Below are 27,709 nucleotides of genomic sequence, written 5' to 3'. Positions count from 1 at the left end.
GACAGCAGAGGACAGAGGAGCCCTCCAGTGCTTGTTGAGTGGCATGAGGAGGAGGAGTAGCCATCAGGAGTAGGAGAGTCCCTAAATCTGTCCTTACTAGCTGGGAAAACTTACTGCACTAGATATTTCCTAACATTCCTGCCAACTCCACTACTTTTTTGGTAAGAACTGATTAACCCCAAATTTGGGTTTCCTTCTAATGACATTTTTCCTTGGCTGTTCTTTCAAACCAAGGCCACACCTTAGCTGGGAAGAGTAATAAAGCCCATGACTTTGATCAGGTAACTTTCCTTGAGAGTCAACCATTTCTTAAATCAGCCCTTTAAGGGTTATAAAGACGCCAAGAATGGGGAGTGGCAGCTAGTCATTCCTGCTTTGCTGGCAAATCAAAATGAAAAGCCTTGTAAATAAGCCATCCAAAGAAAATAAGATCAAGGATCTGACAATCCACAAGGTCAGAATCTTATTTTCTTCTAGAATTGGCTCAAGGTCAGTAGTCGAAGTGGAGATGATCTTGAACTACAAACAAGAGAACAGAAATGGTTTCTAAGGACAAGAAAGGCTAAAGATGCAAAGATATCTCAGCTGTACACACAGTTCCAAGCAAGGCATAAAATGGGCATATTGGTGAATACTTCACACCAAAGTCCCAGGGATTCTTTATGATAGAATAAAATAATAAATTAATAATAATATAGAATATTATTATATAATATTTTATACATTATTCTAGATATTTTATATTATTCTATATTATTATAATAATATTATTTATTATTATTATTAAGGAGGTAAAAAGGAGAAATAAATTAAAATATTCACAAAAATTAAGAGGAAGCTTTATTTCTCCTTTTCACTAAGAAATACAGTTTGGGGGCAGCCCCAGTGGCACAGCGGTTTAGCGCGGCCTGCAGCCTGGGGTGTGATCCTGGAGACCCGGGGTCGAGTCCCACATCGGGCTCCCTGCATGGAGCCTGCTTCTCGCTCTGACTGTGTCTCTACCTCTCTGCCTGCCTCTCTCTCTCTCTGCCTCTGAATAAAAAAAAAAAAGAAGAAGAAATATAGGTTGGTGTTTCCTAGGAAAGGCACACTAGCTCGAAAAACCAGGCAGTGCTAAATTGTGATCCTAATTTTGCCCAGTCCCCGTTGTGACTTTCATGACTTAAGGCACTTTTGTCTGCCTGGGCCCCTTCCTCCATTAAAAAAAAAAAATGGAAAATATATTGCGTTAATGGGGTCAGCCTGCACTGTCCTTGTTAAATTATTGATTGGCATCTAGGTAGACGCTTGGAACACTGATTATTCCAGAGATACAGAGAAGGCCACTCCCATGACTTAGAGTAAGACAACCTCAGCAAGGTGAAGGTGGGTCACCCAGGAATTACTTAAGACCACTGACATACTTTCAGGTGAGGTGGATGGCTTCTTTTTCATCTGGACTATAATGGCAAAAATTAATTAACAGATCTGTCCTATAACATGTACATTGTATGTGTAGTGAGGAAAGTTCTGAATTAAGACTCAGGTGGTCTAGCTCCGATTTCATGCCCAATGTGACCTTGAACCTCATTTTCCGTTCAATGAAATTAACTTTACACTTTAGTTTCAGTTTCTCTATCTGTAAAAACAAGAGCAAGATACTTGATGATTCTCTCCTTTCTGATTTTGACTTCAACAAATACCATTTGTTGGCTCATTCAACAACCACTTCCTACCCCTTCTTTTCCATCTTTCTCTACTAATGGTGCTGGAAAAGCTTGCACTTGGTTTCCTCACTGCCTCTGCAGTTGATGAAACATATGACACAATTAGGGCCAAGGAAATATGTGAAGGCCTGCTAAGGGGTTTTGGGAAAGCTTTTGCTTTGCTGATAATAGGAAGAGATGTAGTTAGGACAACCATCCCCACTTCTTCCTGCCTTCAATGTGGACTTGATGCCTGGAGCTCTAACAGCCACCTTGTGAACCTGAGGAACAAGTATGAGAGTAAAAAGTTATCACTCCTAGGACAATGGAGTAGAAAGTCATAACATGCTAGATTACGAGCAGTAAAACCAATACCAGCAGTCACTCACCTTTGGACTTCTGTTATATGAACAAAAGAAATTCTACATAGTAGGGTCTTCACGTGAAGCCGAAGCTTCCCTAAGTAAAACTTATGATTCTAATACACTTACCACAAAAAGAGGTTGTGGCCAGTCGGCTTCTCTCCAAAGGTGGTGCCCACTTACTCCACATCCCATGGCAGGCTGGGTAGGTCACACCCTGGTGAAAGAGTTGAAAATAGACTTTTTGACTTGACTACAGTTTCTGTGGTGTTTAATATGTGGATCTTGCTTCTTTAAGAGAGGCTACAGTGTAAAAACCCAATTCATAAATAGCTTGTGTCAGCTATTTTAACTCATGGCACAGATGCTGCAATTTGAATATCAGTTCAAACATAAGAATGGTGAGGAAAGGGCCTTTATAGTCCATATTATTATAGAATATTGGTGCAGAAAGGGATTTCTGCAATCAGCTCGTCCATCCCCTCATTCCAAGATACAGAATCTGAGGCTAAGAGCCATTGAGTGAGTACATTCTACTCTTCATGGCTGTGCATATCATGTTCTTTCCACCCATCAGAATTTCCCAAAGTGTGGTATATGTCCCTCTAGTGGAACTAGAATTGGATTTGAGTTGCTACAACAAACTACTTTTTTTTTTAAATCAGAATTGGCGCAAATATACTCTAATAGGGTTTAAGAAAAAAGGTACCTGGCATGTGAAACCCATGATTTCAAAAATATTGTTGCTTACGATGAGGTTCTTTTTCGGTGTGTGGTTTTGTTTTTTGTTTTTTGTTTTTTTTAATGAATTGATCTAGGGAAACACTGTGGGCAAACAAAGCACAAATTGTACATGGATATGACAAAAGCAACGAAGGTTAGAGGTGAATGAGCTTGAGAAACATTGCTCTACATCAGGGCTTAGGAAACTATGGCCTGATTTAGCCCACCATCTGTTTTTGTACTGCTCTTGAGGAAGGACTGGTTTTTGCATTTTTCCTAGATTCACATTTTTAAAATTTTTTATTGTTTTTTTTTTTAATTCCAGTGTAGTTAAAATACAGTGTTATAATAGTTTCCAGTGTATGACATAGGGATTCAACAACTCTTTGAGTGAAATCTTTGTGTAATATTACACTCTAGGAATTTTACAGATTTATTAACAAATCCATTTAAATTGTTTTTGTGGAAAGGGCCCCTGCTACGTGAACTATAGGACCGGGGCTTCTGCTTCATTATTTATTAAATGACAAGGGTTGGGTTAGATTATCTCTGAGATCGCTGCTGGCTCATGTGAAATTCTACATTCTAGGAAATGACTCTTCATTGTGTATAAATTTGTAATCATCCAAGGCATTTTAATTAAAGTATACATGATTGTCATGAAAACTAGGAAGGGGAAATAGCGGGACAAGGAGGAAGACCAGAAAATTAAGTAGCGCAGGTTTTCTTTAGAAGCTGAATCATCTAGAGGACCATACTGCAGGTAGTGGCATCAAAACCCGTTAAAGAAGGAATCTCCTACCTCCACTAGACCTTGCAAAATTCTGACACACATAACACAGCCGTAGTGCACTCTGGCCGCAGAAGGAATGAACATGTTCAAGGTTGATGTTAAGAAGATGGCGGCTCCAAAGACCCTGAGGGACCAAAACACTGTGTGAGTTGGGCAAGCCTCCCTTTGTGGGTGGGCACTTCGGTTTAACATGGGAAATGAACCTCACGACCCATGGAATATCACCATGGAAACTAATAAACAGAGAAACAGATGTCATGTCAGGCTCTGGTGTGACCCCAGCTAAACTGTTGGGTAGCTTTAAGTCCTGAGCTCATCCCTAGACCCATTATGGACAGATTTTTGGCAGTACAGGGACGTCCTCCCTGAATGAAGGCTGGAGGTTGACCAAGGTGAAGTGAGCTTGCTGGAGATGCACCATTCTGCTTGGTTCTACCCAACTGACTCATTCTGACTCTTATGTTTGGATTATATCTCCTCCTTCATGACCCTGCTGTCATTTGACCAGAAGGCCATACTCTTTGAAAGAAGTCTGTGTCCTAGGACCAGCCAAGCACAGGGTGTGTATCTGTCAGAACCCCCAGGTCCCTACCCAGTGCCACCTGTCTTCTCCTCTCTGCCCCGACCACCCATCCTGGGAAAAGAGGACAAGCAGTGTTTTCTTTCTTTCTCATACACTAATGATGCATCAGCCCTTTTAACATGTTGGGAAATATTATGTGTTATTTATTTTTATGGCAGAAATGTGGGCAGTAACCCTGGAGACAATATGAGCCAGTATTTTATCACTTTTTGAAAAGAATAGTCAGTAAGTGACCATAAATGGAAGACACAAATTAGCCAAAAATGTAAGTAAATAAAGTCAGGCTTGTGCACCTACTAAAGAATTTCAAGGGCATGAAAGACATCTGATGGTATGGACTTTCAAACTTTTTTTTTACCTTAACCCATAAAACAGCATATATTTTATATTGCACACAATGTATTCAAAACCAATACTCAAAAACCAAATACCAAAACCAATACTCAACCAATATTCAAAAACCAATACTTAAGTGTGCAATGAATTAAAATATGTTCTATCCAATTTTATTCTATTTGATTATCTCCTCTTCTATTTTTCTCTTTTTTATACATTCTTATACACTTTTATACATTTTTTACATTCATTTTTCTCTTTTTTTATACGTATACAATGGAATATTACTCAGCCATTAGAAACGACAAATACCCACCATTTGCTTCGACGTGGATGGAACTGGAGGGTATTATACTGAGTGAAGTAAGTCAATCGGAGAAGGACAAACATTTTATGGTCTCATTCATTTGGGGAATATAAAAAATAGTGAAAGGGAATAAAGGGGAAGGGAGAAAAAATGAGTGGGAAATATCAGAAAGGGAGACAGAACATGAGAGACTCCTAACTCTGGAAAAGGAATTGGGGGTGGTGGAAGGGGAGGTGGGTGGGGGGTGGGGGTGACTGGGTGATGGGCACTGAGGGGGGCACTTGATGGGATGAGCACTGGGTGTTATTCTATATGTTGGCAAATTGAACACAAATAAAAAATAAATTTATTTAAAAAAAAGAAAATGCTCATTGGTAAGTCACTATGTTGATTTCATTACCATCTAATGAGTTGTGTTTTAGAATTTGAGAAATGCTGCTTTATCAGAAGGTACAGTTCGTGAAACCCACACATACAATCACAAAGGACACACACTTGGAAGAAAACTAGAAGTATTTCATATACTCCTTTTCTGCTATATATACATCCTACGTATCCTCCAAGTGGCCATCTTCTTCTGTTTGAATACCTCTGTGATAGAGAACTCAACTGCTCCTTGGGATGGCTCATTCTGTGTTGGATACTTTTTTTTTTTTTTTTAATCTTGGATACTTTTAATTGCTCAAACACCTACTAAAGAATTTCAAGGGCATTAAAGACATCTTGCAAGCTAGAGGCAAGCCCCCAAAATCTGTGTGATACTGGACTATCTAAACGTAGTACATGGATCACAGAATGTCACTTATCAAAGGAAACTCAAACACAGTCTAAACCATGCTTTATTTCACAGATGAGGAAACAGACCCAGAGAAGGAAAAAAAGTGACTCAGTAGAGGTCACCTTGTGAGTTATTTAGGGTCCAGGAACTATTTCTTCTGACTCAGATTCAATTGCTCTTTTTACTACATAATCATGAATTGCAAGATAAATTAGACAAAAAAGTAAATAAAAAGAGACTTGTAAGAACAGAATCATATTAATATCTGTGAATCACACCTATTGGAATGGTTCCTGTCTCTCATTCTGCATCTCCAAATTGAGAGAGAACTATGCAGATTTTTTAAAAACACAAAATCATGTCATGATCTGCACCACATTCATGTGCTATCAGTTTACCTTACCTGTTAGCAGCAAACTTATTTGAAATGAAACCACCTGGAATTTGTGTCACAATATAACCCCAGAAAAAAGATCCATGGATGAGGCCCACTGTCTCTGGATCCCAGTTAAATTGTGCTGTCTGAAATGAAAAATCAGATACAGTTGCATTTGTAAGAAAACACTTGACCATCATTTTTCACTGATGATCCTACATAATAACCCCACAAGGGCCTTCTTTCCTTCCTTTATTCAACAAATATTTGTGGAGGGCTTCACAACAAACAACAAGCACAACAAACTCCCTCCTGCCATTGAGTTTGTCTTCTAGTGAGAGCAAAGAGAGATTGTGTACAAACTTAAATGCAAACACATATATATAATGAGACAACTCTTAAAATATTGAAAATGTGATTATCAGGCCACCTGGGTGGCTCAGCAGTTGAGCATCACCTTTGGCTCAGAGCGTGATCCTGGATCCTGGGATCGAGTCCCACATCAGGCTCCCTGCAGGGATCCTGCTTCTCCCTCTACCTGTGTCTCTGCTTCTCTCTCTCTGTCTCTCGTGAATAAATAAATAAAATCTTTAAAAAGAAAAAAAAGGAAAAAGAAAATGTGATTCTCCAGGGCCAGACCCCCTTTCTTCATTTTCTTCCCAAATAAAGTCACTTTTTTCAGATTCATTGTAAATGTACCTCCTTCTGGGGAAGCTCCCCAGCTCCCTTTTGAAGTGGTCACTTTGTCCTCACTTGTCCCAGAGACCTCTGTCCTTACAGCCATGGCCCAGTGCTCTTCTCAACTTCTCAAACTAGCCATTCACACATCCATTTCCCACACTAGGGCAAGCAACTCTAAAGTCCTTTTGACTTTATAGCTTTAGTACTTAAAATAAGTTACTGGAACATAGAAGGTGCAAGGAAATATTTGCCAAATGAATGAATCCATGAACGGCTTTGTAAAGCATTGGGGTGCTTGGCTGGCTCGGTCCCTAGACCATGCAACTCTTGATCTCAGGTTTAACAACTCAAGCCCCACATTGGGTTATAGAGAGTAGTTAAAAATAAAATCTTTTTTTTTAAAAAAGGCAATGATATCAAAATGCAAGGTGTTCCAATTACAGAGGAGGGGTTCTTATTTATCAAGATGGTATGCCTTATAAACTTTTGTCAGTTTATTTTCCCATCACAAGTTGTTACATATTTATTGGCTCATTTATTCAACATTCACCGAGTGCCTCCTGCATGCCAGGTCAGGGGCTAGATGGTATAAATACTAATGCAAACAAGAACTGCCTCTTTGTTCTGGGTGATCACAGTCCCATGTAACATTGGCCTGTCCTGTTTGCCATATTTCCCATTTTACTAATTGGAAAATTGAAGTTTGAGAGTAAAAATGAAACTGGGCTGCCTGGCTGGCTCTGTTGGTAGAGCATGCAGCTCTTGATCTCAAGGGCATGAGTTCAAGCCCCATATTGTGTGGAGATTATTCAAAAAAGGGGGGGGGGAGTAAACTGAAGCTAATAGTCATTCATTCAAATCAGCTCACCAAATTTTTATTTTGTGCTACTATATGCCACACATTGTTCTAGGCCCTGAGGATGCAACCGTGAACAGGAGGACAACAGTATTTGTTGTCTTTGCAAAGATGCCAGTAGGGATAGCAGATAGTAAACAAGTATAGACTCTGTTAGATGGTGACTGGGGACAAGGAGAAAAAACTAAAGCAGAGAAGGGGACCGGAAGTGCTGGATAAGAGGGAGAGAAGGCTTCATTGAGGAAGTGATTTTTGAGTCAAGCCCTAAAGGAAAGAAGGGAGCAAATCATGCTGTTGATCATCTGAGAGAACTTTCAAGGCAGAGAAATAGCAAGTGTAAAGCCCTGAGGTTGGAGGAACAGCAAGATGTCAGGAGAGCTGGGGGATAATAAGTGAAGGACATGAGAAAAGAAGTTAAAGTGGGAGCAGTCCAAATGATGACAGGCCCTTTAAGTCACCAAGAGGACCTTGGCTTTTCCTCAAAGAAAGATGGAAACCATTGGGAGCTTGGAGCAGAAGGGGGACATAATTTTTTGAGGCACTGTCCATATATTTCCTCTTTTAATTCTTAGAACACCCAGAGGTGATTATTGGCTCTTCTTCTTTAGAGGAGGAAATTGAGGTTTAGAGACATTAACTTACTCACCCAAGGTCATACAACTAGTTACAAGGGGAGCCAGGATCAAGATCTCTTATCCACCTGACCCAAAAAAACTACACTCTTTGCTCTGCTTGTAGAGACCTGACTTTCTTACTCAGAAATAGAGACTAGACTTCTTTGTCTTGAGTCACAAAATGACCCAGGGAACTAAAGATCCACATCACCCAGAGGCTAATTACCAATCATGATGTCCCCTGTTCATACTTTTCCTTCTGAGGAGATGGTGCTTTCAGGTAATCTCTGAAGGATATTATACATGACTAAAAGCACTTGGGCCTGCCCAGAACTGACTTCCATCACCGCTGGAGCTCCATTAGAATCATAATGGCCCCGGGTTTGCACCATTATGATAAGCCAACCACAGTGTCAGGTATTGTGTAAAGAATGGCCCCCAAAAGATTTACACGCAAAAATCTCTGGAACCTAAGAAAGCTACCCTCTTCGGGGGGAAAAAGGCTTTGTTGATGTGATAGAAATCAAGGATCTTGAGATAAATTTTCCGGGATTATCTAGTTGGGCTCTAAATCCAAAGACACATGTTCTTGCAAGAGAAAGGCAGAGAAAGGTTTGAGACAGAAGAGGAAGAGTGCAGGTGAAGACAGGGGTAGAGATGGGAGTGATGCTGCCACAAGCCGAGGAGCACCGAGAGCCCCCAAAACTGGAAAAGGCAAGGGGGGGGCAGTTCTTCTGCTGAGCCTGGAGAGCAAGTGTGGCCCTGCTGACACTCTTTGAGATTTCTGGTCTCCACATCTGAGACAGAATAGATTTTCAGTTGTCTTAAGCCACCATGTTTGAGGTAATTTGTTAGAGCAGCTTTAGGAATCTAATATAGGTACTTACTAGTTAGCACCAAATTGTCTCCTGCAATATGCAGAGCAGGCCTTTTATTCCCAGTTTACAATAGGGACAATGAGGGTCCGCAAAGAATTGCTAGAAATGTCTGTTCCTGCCTCCAGGCTCCCATCTCCTTCAGAAAGCAGGAATCCACCCTCACCGCCTCCTGCCCCACCTCAGTGCTGACTTCCAGTCTGCCAGTCAGGCTCTTCCTGTCTGGCCAATCAGGCTCTGTCTATATCTCTCTCCATGTCTCTCTCTCTGTCTTTCTCTGTCTCCATCTCTCTCTCCAATCTGCACTCAGAAATTATACTTAAACAGCACTGAAGACTTGAGCTGAAACCAATCCCTTTTTAATCAGGGCCAAGTGAGGCAAGACACTCCAGCTTTGGAGGACAGTGAGAAGCCATGGAAAAGGAAAAGTCTCTCTCCCTGGAGAGACCTGGGACAGAAGAGCATACTCAGAGAGAAGTAGATGAGGGACCACGTGGAGCCGGGAGGCTGGACACTGTAGCTAAGGATTTTGTAGGTCCAGGAGAGCCAGCTCCCCTCTGGCCTTCCTGGCAGAACCTCTATCTATGCCTTGGAAAGAACTAGGGGAGGACCCCTTTCCCGCCCGTCCTGGACAACAGCCAGGACCCCAGGACCCCTGGGCAGGGCATGGACTGTACAAATATATACCTCAGACCTGCTTTTGGCCTTTCACTCTCTTGAGCTCCCCTACAGCCCCACCAGAATTCCCTATTGAACTTGACCAGGTCTTGCTGCATTTCTCTTCCTTGCAACCAGCAATTCCTGACCAGGACATAACGGCAACTTGGCTCAAGGTCCCAGAGCTAATAAGCAAATGAAGTCAAGTTCGAGACAAGGTCTGGCCAATTCCAAAGCCCGTCCTCCTAACTCTGCAGGACTCGTGATTAATGGGAAGGGGTTTGGACTTCTCCTGAATGTTAAAGTTTCTTAAGTGTCTTAAACATCAGTCATTTATTGCTTGCCATGTGCCAGATGCTGTTCTAAGTGATCCACATGTTTTAAAATTCATAATTATTATGCTAAATGTGGGTAGTCACATCAGCTGAAACTACCTTGTTTAAGACCTAGAGACTCGGGGATCCCTGGGTGGTGCAGCGGTTTGGCGCCTGCCTTTGGCCTAGGGCGCGATCCTGGAGACCTGGTATCAAATCCCACGTCGGGCTCCCGGTGCATGGAGCCTGCTTCTCCCTCTGCCTGTGTCTCTGCCTCTCTCTCTCTCTGTTTGTGACTATCATAAATAAATTAAAAAAAAAAAAAAAAAAAAGACCTAGAGACTCATACTGCTTCCTTCTCTCCCTCTTTTGAAAATGAGGGTTTAAAAACATCTCAGTGAAGGATATCTAGTTTTCCCTCCATAAAATGAAAAACCAAATAATCAGAAATATTAGTCATGCAGAGACTTTCTTAATATAATTAGTGAAATCTGTCATCGGCTTGAACACGCTCAGACGAAATGTGAGCTTTGTTCTGTTTGAGCAGGAGAGAAACGGCCTGCTACAAAGTGGAGTTGTCCTAGACCTTTGGAAATACTATCAAACTCCTATTTTTGGAGACCAGAAGAAATGATGCAAAGCGTATTTTAGATCCCAATCAGTGTCCCTAAGACTCCAAAGGGAAAACCATAGAAACCAGAGAACATAAACTAGCATTGTTCCTTAGGTTTTATTAGAATGTCTTTTCCATAGGCCTCAAAGCGGACTCTGTTGACCTAGGCCTGTCTTTCCAGGCAACAAACAAATGCAAACCAGCATCTCATTTTGATCTGGGCTTCGGCAGACGAGTTTTAATTAGCTGGCCTTGCTCACAAAGGGTTGGGAGAATGCATGTGATACCCATCTGAAAACTCGCTAATATACATCATTCTTTATTTAAAAAATGCATGGCTTGCCCCATCACACCTCTGCAGCCCTCCCTCCCCACCAAAAAATAAACAACTAGCATATCCTTTTGGAACAAATTCAGCTGCGGCATCAAAAGGAGGCTACAAGACTCTCCCATTGTGCTCTTTTCATCTGACAAAATCATCTCTTAGCTAAAAGGAAAAAAGGGGGAAAAAAAAAAAGAAAAAAGCTTGCAGGGCCAAATAAAGACTTCTTTTTAATGGATCAAAATCAGATTTTCCCAAACCAGTGCTGGGAAGGAACTATTCCAGGTGATGCTGAGAGATGCGGCAGGACAGAAAGTGTTCCACAGTAAAGTCCAGGAAGCAATGGGGACCACAGGCCCCTGCTGGACTCCCACAGGACCCAGCACAGTAGAAGCTCCCATCCTATATATCATCTTCATGGCACATCCTACACGATGGTCACTTGCCAAACATCAGTTTGGGAAACTCCAACCAAAGTGTTTCTCCACACAGGGGCAGGGACCAGCGAATGATCAGATTGCCTCTCTGCGACCTGCATGTATCACCACATGAGTTCCATCGGCGTGTGTGTCCCATACAACGAAATATGTGCCCACCCAGGCATCCACCAGGCATACATATTTCATCTTTTCCCCGTAGCCTCAATACTTTTCTAGGCCTACCACTTAAGAAACGAGCCAAATTGTCTCTTTCCAGTGATTCATAAAAACAATGCTTTGAAGTCCCATCAGTGTATGCTTGTTTACGACCACAGCATCCCTTGAACTAGCCCTCCTGCTTCCACTCACTTTCAATCCCAATCCACTGGGGGACTAAGTGGATTGGGCAGAGGTCATTCTGGAACAGTTTCCATCATATCGCTTCTCTGCCCAAAGCCCACCCATGACTCCCTAGGTGGGTTCACCAGGCTTTACCTGGCCTAAAACTACACTGGTGTCTCCCTCCCTTGCTGCTCACTCATGCTCAACACTCTTAACCAGGGTTCTCAGCCTCGAGTCCAAGGATGGAATCCCGCAGATCTGTGAACTTTGATGGGAAAAATCAGCATTTTTATTTTCACAACTGCTAGCTGAAATTTAGCATTTCCTGTGATCATGACTGTAGGCAACAAATCACAGTAGTATGATCAGGACCTGTGACTCCATCACTAGTGGAGATTATAAATCTTTTCCTATGACAGTTGTCATCACTATCTTAAACTACAGTTTATACATCAGACTTCAAAGTTACAGTAATTTTAGACTCATTACTAGACTTTTGTCACCTGATGTGTTCACAAAGAAGCCCATATGTTTCTCTATCACTAATTTTATTTTTAAATACTTTGACATCTGTATTCTAATATAATTGGTTTCCTTTATAATTCCATGCATTTTATTTTAGGAACTTAAAATATTATTTTGACAAAGGGGTCGTAAGTCTACAGCAGGTTGCCAAAGGGGTCCAGGGCTCAGAAAAGATGAACTCCTATCTCAGTTCCTAAACACACCATTTTCTCTCTTTCCCTTTCTCTCTCTCTCTTTCCTTCTGTCTCTCTCTTTCTCCTTCTTCTCTCCTACAGTCTTTCACACATGATATTCCTTTTTCTTCAATACTCTTCTTCCCACTTCACCAAAACTTTCCTAGTCTGCCAATTCCTCATCTTTCAGAGCCAGCCATTACTTTACTTTCTCTAGGAATTCTTTCACGATATCAAAGTCTGGTCCAGCATCCTCCTATATGACCCCAAGCATTCTGAACACCTCCAACATAGCACCTACAATCATGGATTATGATTATTTACTTGAACATCTCTATGAGAACAAAGACCCAGCCTGTGCTGTTGATCCTTCTATTCCCTTCACCTTCCCTTCCCTTCTATTCACAGTGCCTGGTACATGATAGCCATTCTCCATTTTTTGTCACATCAATGGAAGAGGTGCAGAGCTTTCTTTCCTGTAACAAGGCATTTGCACAGCTATGGACAAAAGAGCTCCCACCAAACACTGACACTGACCTGAATTTCTGGTTTTCCATCAATATATACAGTGCTGTTGTTGACCATTTCCACTATGGCAACTCCAAGATTACACCGAATCCCAAAGGAAATGCAGAATCCCAGCCCACTCATGATAGCAATGATGTAACGCTTGGGGATGCCACAGCAGTGGCAGTTGCAGAGTGGTGACCTCTGCCTGGAAGTCAGTACTGGCCTTCCTTCTTCATTCAGCTCAGTGTTATCTTCTTCCTCGTTGGTCCCATCGATTTTTCTAGAGTGGAAGAAAAATAGTCAGAGAAGAAAGGCCAGGAAAAAGGGAGTATACTATGCAAAAAGAAAAGATGTACCAAAGAAGAAAAAGGGAAACCCAAAGTAGGATGCAGCCTGCATTTTTAAAAGGTGTTATAGTCATTAAAGCAAATAATAATGGCTAAAATTACTGATATTCTGGATATTGGATTGTACTTTTATAGGCATTAGGTCATTTAAAGCTCACAACTACTCCATGACATAGATGGTGCTATCTTGCCATTATATGGATCAGGGAACTAAGTCCATTGAGTGGGATGCAAGTCCAAGTCCAAGTCTGTATCCTAAACAAAATGCTTTACTGAATTTCCTGCTGGAAGAGTATTGACAGACCACCCACATTGCATGACCGAGCTAACAATTACATTTGACCTTGATTTTAGTGTCACCCAAAGCTTGCTAAAAAGATATACAGTAGCAAATCAATCCATTTGTGGATTCTTTTCTTCCTCTTTATCTAAATCTTAATAAAAGGTAGAAGCAGGGGGGCACATTTTCCATCACAGTATATACCCAGGTGGTGGTATATCCTTTGTTTCTAGGTGGCTCTTCTAAGGAGGTGATCTGATCCTCTGGAATCTGTTAACCAGATGCTAGGATTTTTCATTGACTTCTATCCGTTCATATTATGGTGTGTCAATTACAGTGAATTTGCCCTTTTTAAAAAAAAAATAAAAAGGAGAGGCCCCTGGGTGGCTCAATGGTTGAGTGCCTGCCTTCGGCTCAGGTCAGGATCCCGGGGTCCTGGGATCGAGTCCCATGTCGGGCTCTCTGCAGGGAGCCTGCTTCTCCTTCTGCCCATGTCTCTGCCTCTCTCTGTGTTCTCTCATGAATAAATAAATAAAATCTATAAATAAATAAATAAATAAATAAATAAATAAATAAATACGAATTGGGCAAACTGGACACTATGTCAATTAGAAAGGGAGCTATTTGCATCTTCTCACATATTGTAACACTTTTGAGGATTTCCTAAGGCCCAATTAAGGTCCAAGTTTTTGTAAAAATCAGGAAAGCTTGTAAGTTTTCATGAATATTGAATTCAGTAATAAATGGCTAATACAATAATTAAGAGAATAGATTGAAACACAAATAATCTGACTACCGATCCATAGAATATGATTTTGATAGCTTCTTAAGACTCAAGCAAAATCAAGTTTAAAGTATGTATATAGAGAAGAAAGTATACTAGATTCAATCCAATCCATCAAATATTTATTGAGTGCACACTGTGTGTCAGACACTGTGCAAGTGTTGGGGAGCAATAAAAAATGTGACATGTTCTCTGCCCTTCTTCAGCTCTTAGCTGGTGAGGAAGAAAGACGAGGAGCCATAATTACTAGATGATGCAAATTTTGTTGAAATCAAAGCGGGGAGCAATGATAAGGGAAGGAGCTTTCAATTTTAACTGAGCTCAGAGTGCTGGCTTAATACATGGATGAGCGCGATGCAATAACCAGAAGAGAACTTCAACAACGTCTCAACATACCCACCTACCTACCTGCATTTATGCTGATGCTCTCTAGGTTTTCTCTGGTAATCATCCAAGCTTCTACCCAAAGCCAACCTCTCACCCTGGGCACCAGATCTCACCCCCTCTCATCTACTCAAGGATATTGTTCCAGAAATTCCCACTCCCAGAACTCACCAATTATTTTCTCCCCTTTACTAGATCATCCCTCCTGTCTACAAATGTGTTTATTTCTCCCACATCACATCAAAATATAAAATAAAAATACTTTCTCCTCCAGCTACCCCCATTCTCATCTTCTTTTTTTTTAGAAAAATCGGACATCACTATCTTCAATTCCCCACCTCCCATTGTCTCTTGTGCCCATTCCAACCGGGTATCCCCCAACCTCTCCACCAAAACTCCTCTTTTTAAGATCATCAATGCTTTCCTTTGCTCAATGTCATCATAGGTCCTCATATAGTCAGCCTATCAGTAGACTTAATGCAACTGATCACTCTTTCTTCCTTTTTTTTTTTCTCCCTAGAAACTACACTCATGTGCTCATCCTCCTAATTCTCTGACCACTCCTTCTGTTTTGTCTCTTAATCTTACTCTCTACTTCTTTGACCTGTAAACCTTAGGATGCCCAGGACTCAGCTCACAGATCTCTTTGGTTTTCCATCTACACTCTGTAGGTGATCTTATCCCATCTGTAGGTTTTCAATACCATGCATATGCTGACAGATTCCAACTTTCATATATAGACTTATTTGACATCTCCTTGGACACATAATCAGCATCTCAAACTTAACATTTCCAGACTAAGTTTCCCTAAAAAAAAATTAATTCCTGAAATCTGTCCCATCCCAAGTAATAATAATTTTGTTCCTCTGGTTGCTCAGGCAAAAATCTTGAAGCCATCCTGGAGCCTTCGTTTCTTCTCCACCCTAAACCCAAACCCTAGCTTCTAAGCCAGTGTGACTTAGTTTGAATCTTTACTCTTCCACTTACTTAGCTGTGTGACTTTGGCCTACTTAACCTCTGTGGACTTCTGTTTCTTCATTTGTAATCTAGGAATTATAAAAATAGTTTCTTCTTTGTGAGGTTCTTCTTAGGATATTCTTAAGTGGATATTATATTTAGACCATTTAGAACAGAACTTAAAACACATAAAAAAATCAATATATATCAGCTACCTTTATTACATTAATACCCATCATCATTTAATGAGTCCATGCTGCTAGACTGACCATTGATGCCATGTATTACCACTTATATTGAAGGCCAAGAATCATTTGAGTCACAGGACTATTTATAATGTGCAGCTCCAGTGGTTCGCCATGAATTTTCTGGCATCAGAATATATATAATCTGTAGAGCATGGAAAATTGATGCTCTAATTTTGACATCCCATCACAACAGTACTAGTAGTATTGGCTAAAACATAATAAATTACAACTACACTAATAGTTGTATAAAGCTAATTCAGTTCTCTCTTCCCATTTCATATAATGACCTCATTATGGTTAAAACAGCTCAGGAATATATAGGAAACCTAATACTTCCATTTGACACAAATATAACTATACTCCAGAAAGGAAGAGTGAATTGGCCAAGACCACACAGCCCGAAGAGGGTAGAGGCAAGGTGAGAAGGCTTTCTTTTGACTATCAGGTCTTCTGGTTCCCTCTCAGGTGTGCTTCCTAGCTCACTGGGCTGTGTTTTGTCTCAGCGATCATCCTGTCACCTTGCCATCTGCCTTCTATTATTTTTTGGCCCTTGACCCAGACACTGTAGACAACCCAGTAGAGGAAAGAATTTAAGAGAATGGACTCTGGAATGAGAGAGGCTGAGTGCTGTCTCTCCCATGTGGTAGCTCCATGACTTTGGCCAAGCCACTTGACCTCTCTAAGCCGCAATATGCTAGTATTAGCTTGCCAGGGCTGCCATAACAAAGTACCACACAGTGAGTGGCTCAAACAACATAACTTTACTTTTTCACAATTCTGGAGGCCAGAACTCCAAGATCAAGGTGTTGGCAGGATTGGTTCCTTCTGAGCCCTCTGTCCTTGGCCTATAGATGGCTGTCATCAAAACCATAAAAGACTCTTAATCATAGCAAACAAACTGAGGGTCACTGGAGGGGAGGGCGGTGGAGGGATGGGGTAACTGGGTGATGGGCATTAAGGAGGGCATGTGATGGAATGAGCACTGGGTGTTACATAAGACTGATGAATCACTGACCTCTACCTCTGAAACCAATAATAATATATTATATGTTAATCAATTGAATTTAAATTTAAAATTTTGGGGGCAGCCCCGGTGGCGCAGCGGTTTAGCGCCACCTGCAGCCCAGGGTGTGATCCTGGAGACCTGGGATGGAGTCCCACCTCCGGCTCCCTGCGTGGAGCCTGCTTCTCTCTCTGCCTGTGTCTCTGCCTCTCTCTCTCTCTCTGTGTCTCTCATGAATAGATTAATAAAATCTTTTTTTAAAAAAAATTTTTTTTAACTTGGCTGTCTTCACAACACCTTCCCTCGGCATATTTCTGTGTCCAAATTTCCTTCTTTTATAATAACACCAGTCATTTGGGTTAGCATCCACCTTAAAGACCACATTTTAACTTAATTGCCTCTTTTTTGTTGCTTATTTGATTAATTTTTATATTCTTTTATTTTTTGTTTAATCTCTGCATTCTTTTATTTTTTATTAACTTTTTAATTTTAATTCCAGTATAGTTAACATATGGTGTTATTATATTAGTTTCAGGTGTACCATATAGTGATTCAACAATTCTGTACATCACCCAGTGCCCATCGTGTTAACTGTACGCCTTAATCTCCATCATCTATTTCACATACCTGCCTACCCCCTCTGGTAAACATCAGTTTGTTCTCTATAGTTAAGAGTCTCTCTGTTTTTCAATTACCTCCTTAAAGAACCTATCTCCAAATACAGTCATATTCTGAGGCACTGGCGGTTAGCATGTCAATATCTGAATTTGGGGACAACACAATTCAGTTATATAACAACCCCCGTCTCTAAAATGGGCTGATTGGGCACCTGGGTGGCTCAGTTGGTTAAGCATCTGCCTCCGGCTCTGGTCATGATCCCGGGGTCCTGGTCCCATGTTGGGCTCCCTGCTCAGCGGTGAGTTTGGTTCTCCCTCAACTCCTCCCCTCATTCATACTCTCTCTCTCTCAATCTCTCCCTCAAATGAATAAATAAAATCATTTTGTAAAAAATTTTAAAATGGACCAATAATCATAGCTATCTCATAGTGTTGTTTTAATGATTAAATGATACGACGCATGTAAATTATTTAGCACAGTGCCTGGTACCTAAAAGAGCTTTTTATTGCTAAATGGTAAATACTACTATTATTACTATTAATACAATGGTTACAAGTCATAAACTCAGCATCTCTCTGTAATCATGCAGAAGTTTGGATGAAGAATAATACAGACTAACGTTTTCAGGTACCAAGGAGCCTTGGAGAGCTTAATTAAAGTCGGCCTACGACAGTGTGCTCTGAATGCACCCGGCCTTGGGCCTGAAGACTGCCTTCCCTCAGGCTGCCCCCCACAAGTACTGAGCACAGCAGGGGTGGAAGTCAGGCCCTTTCCTGCAAGAGGCAACTGGCCTTGCAAAACCTCCCAGTACTGGGGTGCAGTCTGCGGCTCTTCCTCCCAAAACCTTCCTGCCCTTTCCCCTACACAGATAGCAGTGCCGTCCAAACGCTCTCCCCTCCGCTCTTTCCCTGTCTGCTCTCAACAAATCTCTTGGGCACGTGTTCCTGTCTTCTTAGAGGACCTGAACCAGCACAAGCACCTGTGTGTGCATGATGCTGTCAGAGACACCCTGAGAGTTTCCAGAGGAAGGACACGACTGTATGGGAGGCAGAAAGATTAGTGTGATCGAGGGGAAGATAGGCCCCAAGGAAGGGGTGTGTGGGCCCCCCAGGTAGCAGGCCCTATAGCTATGGGACCTTGAACCACCCTCCCTCAAGCTGGAGATGGGATGTGGGGAGCGATGGAGAGGAGGGTTGGGCGCTGGGCCCCAGTTTCCCTTGCCTAAAGTGCTTGCAGAGTCAGCCTACTTCAAGCCACCAGACCCGCACAGACATGGATCCACCACCAGAGGGAGGGACCTCCTGAGGTGTTGCTGCGTCCCTCGCACACCCTGGTTATGGCAGGGGGGGACCCACATCAACTAAAAGCTCGTTTCAACCAGGCTGGGCCCTCAGGGGCAGATTTGTTTTGTTTTGTTTTGTTTTGTTTTGTTTTGTTCTTAAGACTATTTATTTGAGAGAGAGAGAACGAGAGAGCACAAGCAGGGGCAGAGGGAGAAGCAGGCTCCCCACCGAGCCGGGAGCTCCATGCGGCCTGGATCCCAGGATCCCTGGACCGTGACCTGAGCGGAAGGCAGACGCTCAACACCTGAGCCCCCCAGGCGCCCCCGATTTCTACCTCTTTTTTTTAAGCAGTTTACTAGAGCAACATTTCTCGTGTAGCCCAGCTCAGAGAGGAAGGTTTTTCAAGCACGTTGGGCGTGAGACCTAAGAGGCCAGGCTCCACCAGGCTCGGGGACGCCCGGCGTGAGGCCTCCGAGGCGCCGAGCGGCCCTCCCGGCGCCCCAGGTCCTCGCGCAGTGGCGGGTCCCGGAGCAGCCTCCCCACCAGGGAGGGGCGACTCGCAGGCGCCGGGTCGGGGCGACAGCGTCCCTGGTGGCGCCTGAGGACCGGACACCTTCCACGCCCTAGTCCTCGGCTTTCACCAGCGCGGTAGGTGTTGAGTGAATACGGGCCCCTCCGAGAAGGTGCGCGGGGTGAGCGAGGAAGGCGGAGAGTCTCGCCTCGTCTTCAGCCCGCGGCTCCGCGCGGCGGGGAGCGGGGACGCGGCCGACCCCTGCCGGCTGGGCGGCCCTGCGGGAAGGCTCCGCACGCCACGCCGCCGCGGGGCGCCCCCCCCCCCCCGGGCTCGGACGGGGTCCCCGCTGCCTGCCGGGAGCAAGTGTGTTTGCTTGTTTCTTTGTTTTTCTAAGGAGGGTTGGGGTCCTCCGGAGGAGAAGAAACTCTTTCTTAAGAAGTAGCGGCTGCAAGAGCGGCTGGATCCCAGCGGGGTGCTGCTGTTTGCCTGCGGCCGTGGTCGGTAAGATCCGGACCCGTCGTCCTTGCCCTTGCCCTTGCCCTTGCCCTTGCCCTCGTCCTTGCCCTTGCCCTTGCCGGGAAGCGGCCTCGGCCACTTCTCCAAACTCGGCGAGCTGCCGTCTGTGGGCCACGCCACGCACAAACAAGCCCACCACGCACAAACGGCGGTCAGCACCCACTGCCAGCCGCGTGCGCCCAGGAACCAGGGCAGGTTCCGCGTGGTTCTACCAGCGTCCGGCGCACCCCGCCAGCGCTGCTCACTCATCAGCTTTTTCAAACCCACTCACCGGCTCGCTTACGGTGAACTGTGTCCCTGCTGCCCCCACCCTCGAGTCTCACGCTGAAGCCTCAAGCCCCAAGCCCCAGGACCTCAGCGTGGGACAGAGGGAGGTTAGAGGAGTGGGCCCTGATGCAGGAGGGCCAGTGTCCTTGTAAGAAGAAACCTGGAGGGGTGATCCCTGGGTGGCGCAGCGGTTTGGCGCCTGCCTTTGGCCCAGGGCGCGATCCTGGAGACCCGGGATCGAATCCCACGTCGGGCTCCCGGTGCATGGAGCCTGCTTCTCCCTCTGCCTGTGTCTCTGCCTCTCTCTCTCTCTCTCTGTGACTACCGTAAATTAAAAAAAAAAAAAGAAGAAGAAGAAGAAACCTGGACACACAGACATCAGGACGGCGCGTCCGCAGAGGGACACAGCGGGGAGGTGGCCAGCCTGCAAGCCACCGGGACAGGCCTTCAGGGCATATCGGACTTCGAGTCTCCAGAACCGTGAGAAAATAAGTGTCTGCCAAGCGGCCCGGTCTCTGGCACCTGGTTATGGCTTCTGACTTCCCTTCCAGAAGAGTCACCTTTACTCCAGAATGGTTTTTTTTTTTTTAATTTTTATTTATTTATGTATTATAGTCAGAGAGAGAGAGAGAGAGAGGCAGAGGGAGAAGCAGGCTCCATGCACCGGGAGCCTGATGTGGGACTCGATCCCCGGTCTCCAGGATCGCACCCTGGGCCAGAGGCAAGCGCTAAACCGCTGCGCCACCCAGGGATCCCTCCAGAATGGTTTTTACGCCATCATTGAGTGGCGTCTCTACAGGAAGAAGCAAGGGAGCTGAAGGATACGGACCAGCTTCCACACAGGTGCTGCAGAGGCACATATTTACACACAGATAATCTCTCTTCACACTTAGAACAGTCTTGAGAGGTAGGATTTACCCCTCTCTTCAGCTTGGGGGACTCAGTACGTATCAACAACCTGCCCAAGAGCCACCTAGCTACAGCCCACATTTGATGTCGAGCCTGCTCCTGCCCATGCGCCACAGGACCCAACCAGAAGGCACCTTCCAAATACCAGGTGCTCCACCTAGGCAGACATCTTCAAAGGTTCTGGAGAAGGAAAATTGAAGAAGGACTGAGGGAACAGATGTGCCCTAGAATCAGACAGTCCTGCATCAGATGCTCAGTCTGGTATTTATTAGCTGTGTAATGACATAAAGTATATAAGGCTCTTCACATCATTCCTAGCACTTGATAAATAATCAATACATGGTAACTTTTAAAGAAGGGGGGTTACTTAAAATCTGACTCCTAGAGGGTTTGGGGATTTGAGATACAATCTCATCAGTGCAGCTCTCAAGACCTCAAATTCAGAAAGATCTCAATAAAATCCAACTCCTACCCTATCAATCCTGGGATACTATCTATATTTTTTTGTAATTTTTAAAACCAGTATCTCCTCTTCCAGTAGGCTATATGATAAGTTCAAAGTCAGGAACCAAGTATCCCAGCACCTAGCACAGTCACACCAATTTTGAAGTGTTAACCTGTTTTTATTTTCCTCCTTGTGACTCTATCCTTTCCATTCAAGCAGAGTCAATGCTTATCACCTCATCAGGGAATGATAAGGTGGACAGTGAGAAAAAAAATAAAAGAAAATAAAAATATTTGGTCTCTGTGACTTTTTTTATCCCAAAACCTGAGCTACAGGTGACAAACTGACAGCTCAAAGGCCAGTCGGGCCCACAGACATGTCTTGTCTGTATGGTTTGGTGTGCACGTATGTGTGTGTGTGTGTGTGTGTGTGTGGTTTTTTTAGAATTTGGATTGATTTCCAGAGTTTAAAAATCAGGAGAGTGCTTCCAAATAAAAATAAAAAGATATGTTCAGGTCCAAACCTCTGATAGCTGTAAATATGACGATTTAGAAATAGGGTCTCTGCATATGTCGTTAAGACAAGGTCCTGCGGGATGAGGGTGGGTGTGTATCCAATGACCGGTGTTCCTGTAAAAAGAGGGGAATTTGAACACAGACACAGAAGCTCGGGAAGGAAGGCCATGTGACAAGAGAGGCAAAGACTAGAGTGACCGTGCGGGTCTCCACGCCAAGGAGTGCCAAGGGTTACCAGCAGCCACCAGTGGCAAGCAAGAGGCCAAGATAAATCCTCCTTCAGAGCCTCACAGGGAGCTGGTCCCAGCAACCCACTGATTTTGGACCTCTGGCCTCCAGAATGGTGAGAGAATAAAAAGGCATCAGCCGTGCCATTTGTGGTACTTGGTAGACACCGAATTAGGAAAAAAATAATGCAAGAGGCACATGACACAGGGTTTAACATCCTGGCAAAGGCCAAAAAAAAGCCTTTTAATGGGCTATTCATGTGGCCCTCAGAAGCTCAAAGTAGGGACACCAAGAGGAGCCTGACAACCTCTCTTTTTTTAAAAAAAATAATAATAATTGTGTACTGATTTCTAATCATTATTGCATTGTGGGCAGAGAATAGCCACTACGGTGTTTTAAAAAAAAAAATGACTCAAGCCTTTCTGGTGGGTGGGTAATTGAGCAGAGCCCATCACTGAAGGAGATCAGACTGTCCCTGACTTTTGCCTTTCACCTTGACCTTGAGGGACTTCCGGCTCTGAATAAGAAGCTAAAGGTGGGGACCTGGAGAAGTCAGGTCATGATTTAATCAGCATGTCCAATGTTGTTCCTCTTGCCTCTCATACTCATGTCAAGGGCAGGATAACCAAGGCTGTAAGAATATTCTTCTTTGGGTTCAGGGGCTCGCTTCCTCTCCCCGCCTTCACTGTCCAATAAACCTAAAGTAAAGGCCTATTTCATTGTTTTAGTAACTGTTATAATGGACCATTTGGATGAATTCCTGAGGATTAGGTTGGCTCTCTTCTACTACTCTAGCTAAGATGTTGAGGTCCGTGATCTGGAATACGAAAATTCACGACACACTTTCAACATTAACCATTGAGAATCATTCAGTAAGTAGGTGTCCCTTTAACTTTTTCCATTTTTCAAGAAAGATGCCAGACCTGTTATAGCAGATCATAGGAAAAAAAGGATCAATAGGCTCAAAGAAAGTAGACACGCTCTGTAGATTTACTAGATGGGGCGGATCACCCCATGGGCTAAGTGCACCCTTGGGCAGCCTGAGGGACCACGGGCCCTTCACAGGGCAGCAGGAGCAGGATAGCCTGTCCCCCCGCAGGCCTCACCTGGTGGGAGGAGCTGCCAGACCCAGAGGGTGGACTGGGCCGCTGGGGAGGTGGTGGGCAGCACTTTAAGGTCAAGGACAAGGGCAAGCAGGTCACAGTGGCATTTGGAGAACCTGACTGAGAGGAGCTGCCAGACGTGAGGCTGAGCAATGAGCAGGGACAAGGATGGCACATGCAGGGACCCCTTCGGGGTGCTCGTGGACACGCAGCACAGAGCCACCCCTATGCCCCTGGTGTATACAGCAGGCCCGGCTGGTGGATGGTGGTCACCGTCTGCTCTCCCCAGGCAGTTCCGGGGCACTGGCTGTGCAGGAACTGGGGGACAGACATAGAGGCGGTGCGGGGTGTTCCTCACCAAGCCTCTTACCCCCAGCCCCACATCCAATGCCCGGCCCTATCCTCAAGGGCCCACTCGGCTCTTGGGGGCAAATTGTGTATGTCACACTCCTTGCACCCAGAAAGGGTAGCATTTCATCCCACCTGGGGCTGCCTCACTGCCCCCTCCCTGTGTGAGTCAGCCTTGCCCCCCATGGCTCGCACAATCCTGATGAGCAACACCAAAGACCGAGACACTCAATTCATGGCAAAACAGGTACAGCAGGGGACACACAATGACGGAACCCATGGGTCCTGCCTCAGGCTGCCCCGTGGAGAAGCTGGTGGCCTGGGGGACTTAGGGGACTCCACGGTGGAGGGTCGCCTTCCACTCAGGGCATGACCCTGGAGTCCCAGGATCAAGTCCCACATCGAGCTCCCCACAGGGAGCCTGCTTCTCCCTCTGCATGTGTCTCTGATCCTCTCTCTGCATCTCTCATGAATAAATAAATAAAATCTTTTTAAATTTTTTTTAAATTTAAAAATAAATAAAAATAAAATGGTAACTACAACAGTCCCCACCCCATAGGGCTTAATAGAATTAAGTGTGTTTGCGGTGCCTAGAACTGATAATGTGTGCCAGTGTGATTTGATGACCCTATGGTGTCGTGTAAGTTGAACAAACCTACGTGCCAATTTCTAGATAGGAACTTCCTGATGTAATACCTTCTGCATCAGATGTCCCATTAGTAGACTATCCATGAGAACAGTCTTGCTTCCTACACCTCTGAACTATTGCTGTACTTTTAGCCGATTAAATTGTTCAGCTGCTTTTTTTTTTAATCAATGGCTCTTCTCCAGGAATGATGCCAGACCGTCATCAGCCCCAAGCGCTAATTTCAGATGTTTCTTATGCACTTGTCACTCTTCCGACCACAAGGAGCCCTCAATACTTAAAAAGCACCCCAAAAGAAGGGCCTGGGTGGCTCATTCCATTAGGCATCCAGCTCCTGGTCAGGATCTCAGGGTCATGAGACTGAGCCTCATGTTGGGTTCCACATGAAGCTCGGAGCCTGCTGGAGATTCTCTCTCCCACTCCTTTCCCTCCCCCTCTGCACCTCTCCCCCACCTCATACATATGCCCATGCTGTCTCTCAAATAAATAATTTTGTGACCAAAGCACCCCAAGAATTCCATTTAGATGTTTTTGGTAAAAAAAAAAAAAAAAAATCAGCAAGGGGAGGGACTGTTCATTACAGACCTGGCCCTGCGTGAGGCACTTTATGTATAAAAATCTTACAGACAAGGTGAACACCAAGCATGAGGCAGACTTGGTCTCACTAGAGGAGCCCTAATTCTGGAGCTCGGCTCGAAGACCCCCAGAGCTTAGGGTCAACTTGGATTGCTGGTCAACGATGTCTTTTTTTTTTTTTTTAAACCTTCCTCTGCCAATAATTTCCTTCTAGGATCACTGAAAGAAGGGGTTCGAGTTTGGCTTTGTTTTTTCCCAAGTCGTCTACAATTAAGAGGACAGAGATAATATCTAGCATGCATTTAGTGTCTTCTGCATCTCAAGCTCTGTTAGCGATTTTTCTATTGTGTTGGGATTTACTTCCAAGGAAACCATTCAGAATCTTAAACACATAGCTCAGTTTTGGGTTGAGGTCATACAACTTGGAAATCACACATTTGGTCATATGTCTAAGCAAACCGATCTGGCAAACAAAAGATTATCTTTGAGTGGGTCATCTAATCACACATCACAAAACTGGCTCTTAGGATAAGTCTCTTACCAAAGACAGTGACTCCATTTCAAAAAAGCAAGTCCACCTAATGTTGGAAAGAAAATTTCTAAGTACTTCCTTGTCAAATATGATATAAACTAAGGCACAGAGTTTGGTGATTATAAAGGTGATTATGGTCAACTATAGTCCAAAGTCATGGTTTTTGTTCTTGACTTTGTCAGAGTCCTTCGTCATCATATCTGAATATGCCAATCAGACCATCGTGGTGTCCTTTTTTGTTTTTAATCAAATGAACGCCACCACAGGAAGATGGACGTTCCCCGGGGAGTGCGCAACACAAAACCCAAACATTCTTAAAAGAAAAGGTCATTATCATCATTTCCTATGTTTGGCTGGTTTGTCCTGCTGTCAACTAGGTTTTTATTCATACATGATGATTCAGTGTAGGTCTAATTGAAATATTTGTGTTTTTAGCTTTTACATTAATGAAGGGCCAAACCCAGTTCTCTTACTATGAAAGCTCATCAAGAGTGATACAGTGGAAATTTGACCCCAACAGGAGCCCCTATGTTGGAAAACCCCAAAGAATGGAATGAATCTCTGTGTGCCAAGAAATAGTCCTCTGCAGGCTAAAGTTTTTTAATGTAAGGGATAACATATAAAAGTTCAAAGGCATTTTCATTCATCAGGATTAGTAATAGTCATTCAAATATATAAAAATATTACCAAGAGTATTTTTCACATTTATCTACATCAGAAGGTTTAAAGAAGTCATCTTACCTTGTACATAAGGACTGCTTATTAATTCATCTCTAAAACCTAGAAAGGCTATGTCTATTTTAAAAAATCACAAATTAAAATGTCATAGCAATTCATTCCTTTATGGCAAACCCTCCTTCCAATAATAATGTATTTTACTTTTAAAAAAGATTTATTTTTTGGTTTGGACAAAAACATTCATTTTAATGATAATACATAATATCTTCCCACTATAGCCATGTAAAGTTTTTTTTTTACCTAAATATAAATTTTTAAAGATACTTTCTTCAAACTATTGTGTAACTATTCTTTTCTTTCAAAACCACACAGTCAGCAACCACTGTATATAGTTCATAGAGCAAACCAAACACATATATCTAATTTTCACTTAGAGTGAAACATTAAGTATTATTTCAACTAAAAGCAGAGCCATGTGTCAGGGGTTCCTGATTTTGTCATTAGTACTGAATTAACAGGGACTATTTTCTTCCTCTGTCTTTTTTCATTCAAAGTCAAACACACAATATGCAGTATCACCATCTCCAGTAAGTACTAATACTGCTGTATAAGCACAGTGCCTGTCTTGCTATTTTCCTAATTCAACCCTATACTTTCGATGGATCTTTGTTCTTTCTTCCAGACACAGTGTATTGGAGCTGAAGGGGCTCCAGCAGCCGTGTAATCTGACCTACCCTCTCTTTTAGAAAAAAAAAAAAATGTGGCTTTTAAAATATGAAACAAAGTCTTTCAAACATTGGTGATATGAAACTACTCAGAAATAAACCTTAAGTTTGCATTCAAACTTTACCTTTGTAAAATCCCCAAGGAATCTCCCACGGCGTTCTTCACTCCTTCCTTTCCAGGTTTCAGAATTTTTTCCTTGAAGGTATCAAATGCTTTAAAAGGCATTTTGAAAGGGTGAGAGGGCCCTCCAGGAGCTGGTCAAGTCTCAGAAACTGTCATCCTTTCTCATCTGCAGCCTGGGGACCGCTCTGCCTTCCTCCTCGATGAGCACCCCGAAGTCAGATCTCATGAAGGTAACTGCTTAAATCAGTGAGGAGCCCAGAGCCAGCCCAGATCTTCCTAGACGAGCCGACCCACCCTCCTTTAAGCCACCGCCCCCCCTCCCCCCCCCCCGCCCCCCAGAGGCCAAGGAGCGCGCACTGGGAGTTCGCGCCGGGAGCCCGGGCTCAGCCGCAGCCTGTGGCTCCGGCGCCGCAGCCGTGCTCAGGCTCGGCCGCCCCGCTCCCTGCCTGGGGCGCAGCTGGAGAGGCCGCGGTTCCAGCCCCGGGCGTCCTGAGCCCCGCAGCAGCCTCCGCGGCCTCTCCCCAGCCTCCCCTGCTGCCTCTGGCCGCACCCCCTCCCGCCTCCCTCGGCCCAGCCCCGCTCTCCCGGAGCGATCCTTTCCCAGGGGACGCTGTGCAAACCACCCGGCACCTGCCCCTCGGCCCTGGGGCTTGGCCACTGGGGCTGCTAACGGGCTGTCCGCAGCAGACCCCCCGGGGCAGGGGGTGGGGGGGTGCGAGAAGCATTCTCCCCTCCAGGCTTCCCTGAGGTCTAGCCTTGGTGACAGGCTTCCAGCCACACTCTGCCTCGTACGCCCTCAGGGGAGCCAGGAAACAGGTTTCTAACCGCCCACCAG

General features: G+C 44.2%; 1 protein-coding gene and 1 long non-coding RNA gene across 2 annotated transcripts in view; one reads left to right on the top strand and one right to left on the bottom strand.

Moving 5' to 3' along the window:
- The window catches only part of SLC17A8 (solute carrier family 17 member 8), a 44,915-nt gene extending 17,759 nt beyond the window's left edge, over positions 1-27,156 (bottom strand). The window contains exons 1-5 of the mRNA XM_026013078.2: positions 26,876-27,156; positions 12,872-13,124; positions 5,971-6,089; positions 3,573-3,687; positions 2,177-2,264 (exon numbers count right to left, since the gene is read on the bottom strand). Coding sequence (XP_025868863.1) covers positions 2,177-2,264; positions 3,573-3,687; positions 5,971-6,089; positions 12,872-13,124; positions 26,876-26,976 — 676 coding nt within the window. The 5' untranslated portion in view covers positions 26,977-27,156. The remainder of the gene's footprint in view (positions 1-2,176; positions 2,265-3,572; positions 3,688-5,970; positions 6,090-12,871; positions 13,125-26,875) is intronic.
- Positions 19,313-21,691, top strand: LOC140594230 (uncharacterized). Its single transcript, XR_011994942.1, has 3 exons — positions 19,313-19,396; positions 19,657-19,763; positions 20,393-21,691. It is a non-coding gene; the product is annotated as an uncharacterized lncRNA (long non-coding RNA).
- Positions 27,157-27,709: the final 553 nt, after the last annotated feature.

This window comes from Vulpes vulpes, chromosome 10, assembly GCF_048418805.1.
Source record: "Vulpes vulpes isolate BD-2025 chromosome 10, VulVul3, whole genome shotgun sequence".
Lineage (NCBI taxonomy): Eukaryota > Metazoa > Chordata > Mammalia > Carnivora > Canidae > Vulpes > Vulpes vulpes.
Note: the sequence above shows the minus strand (reverse complement) of the source record. Positions and strands in the feature narration are given on the sequence as shown.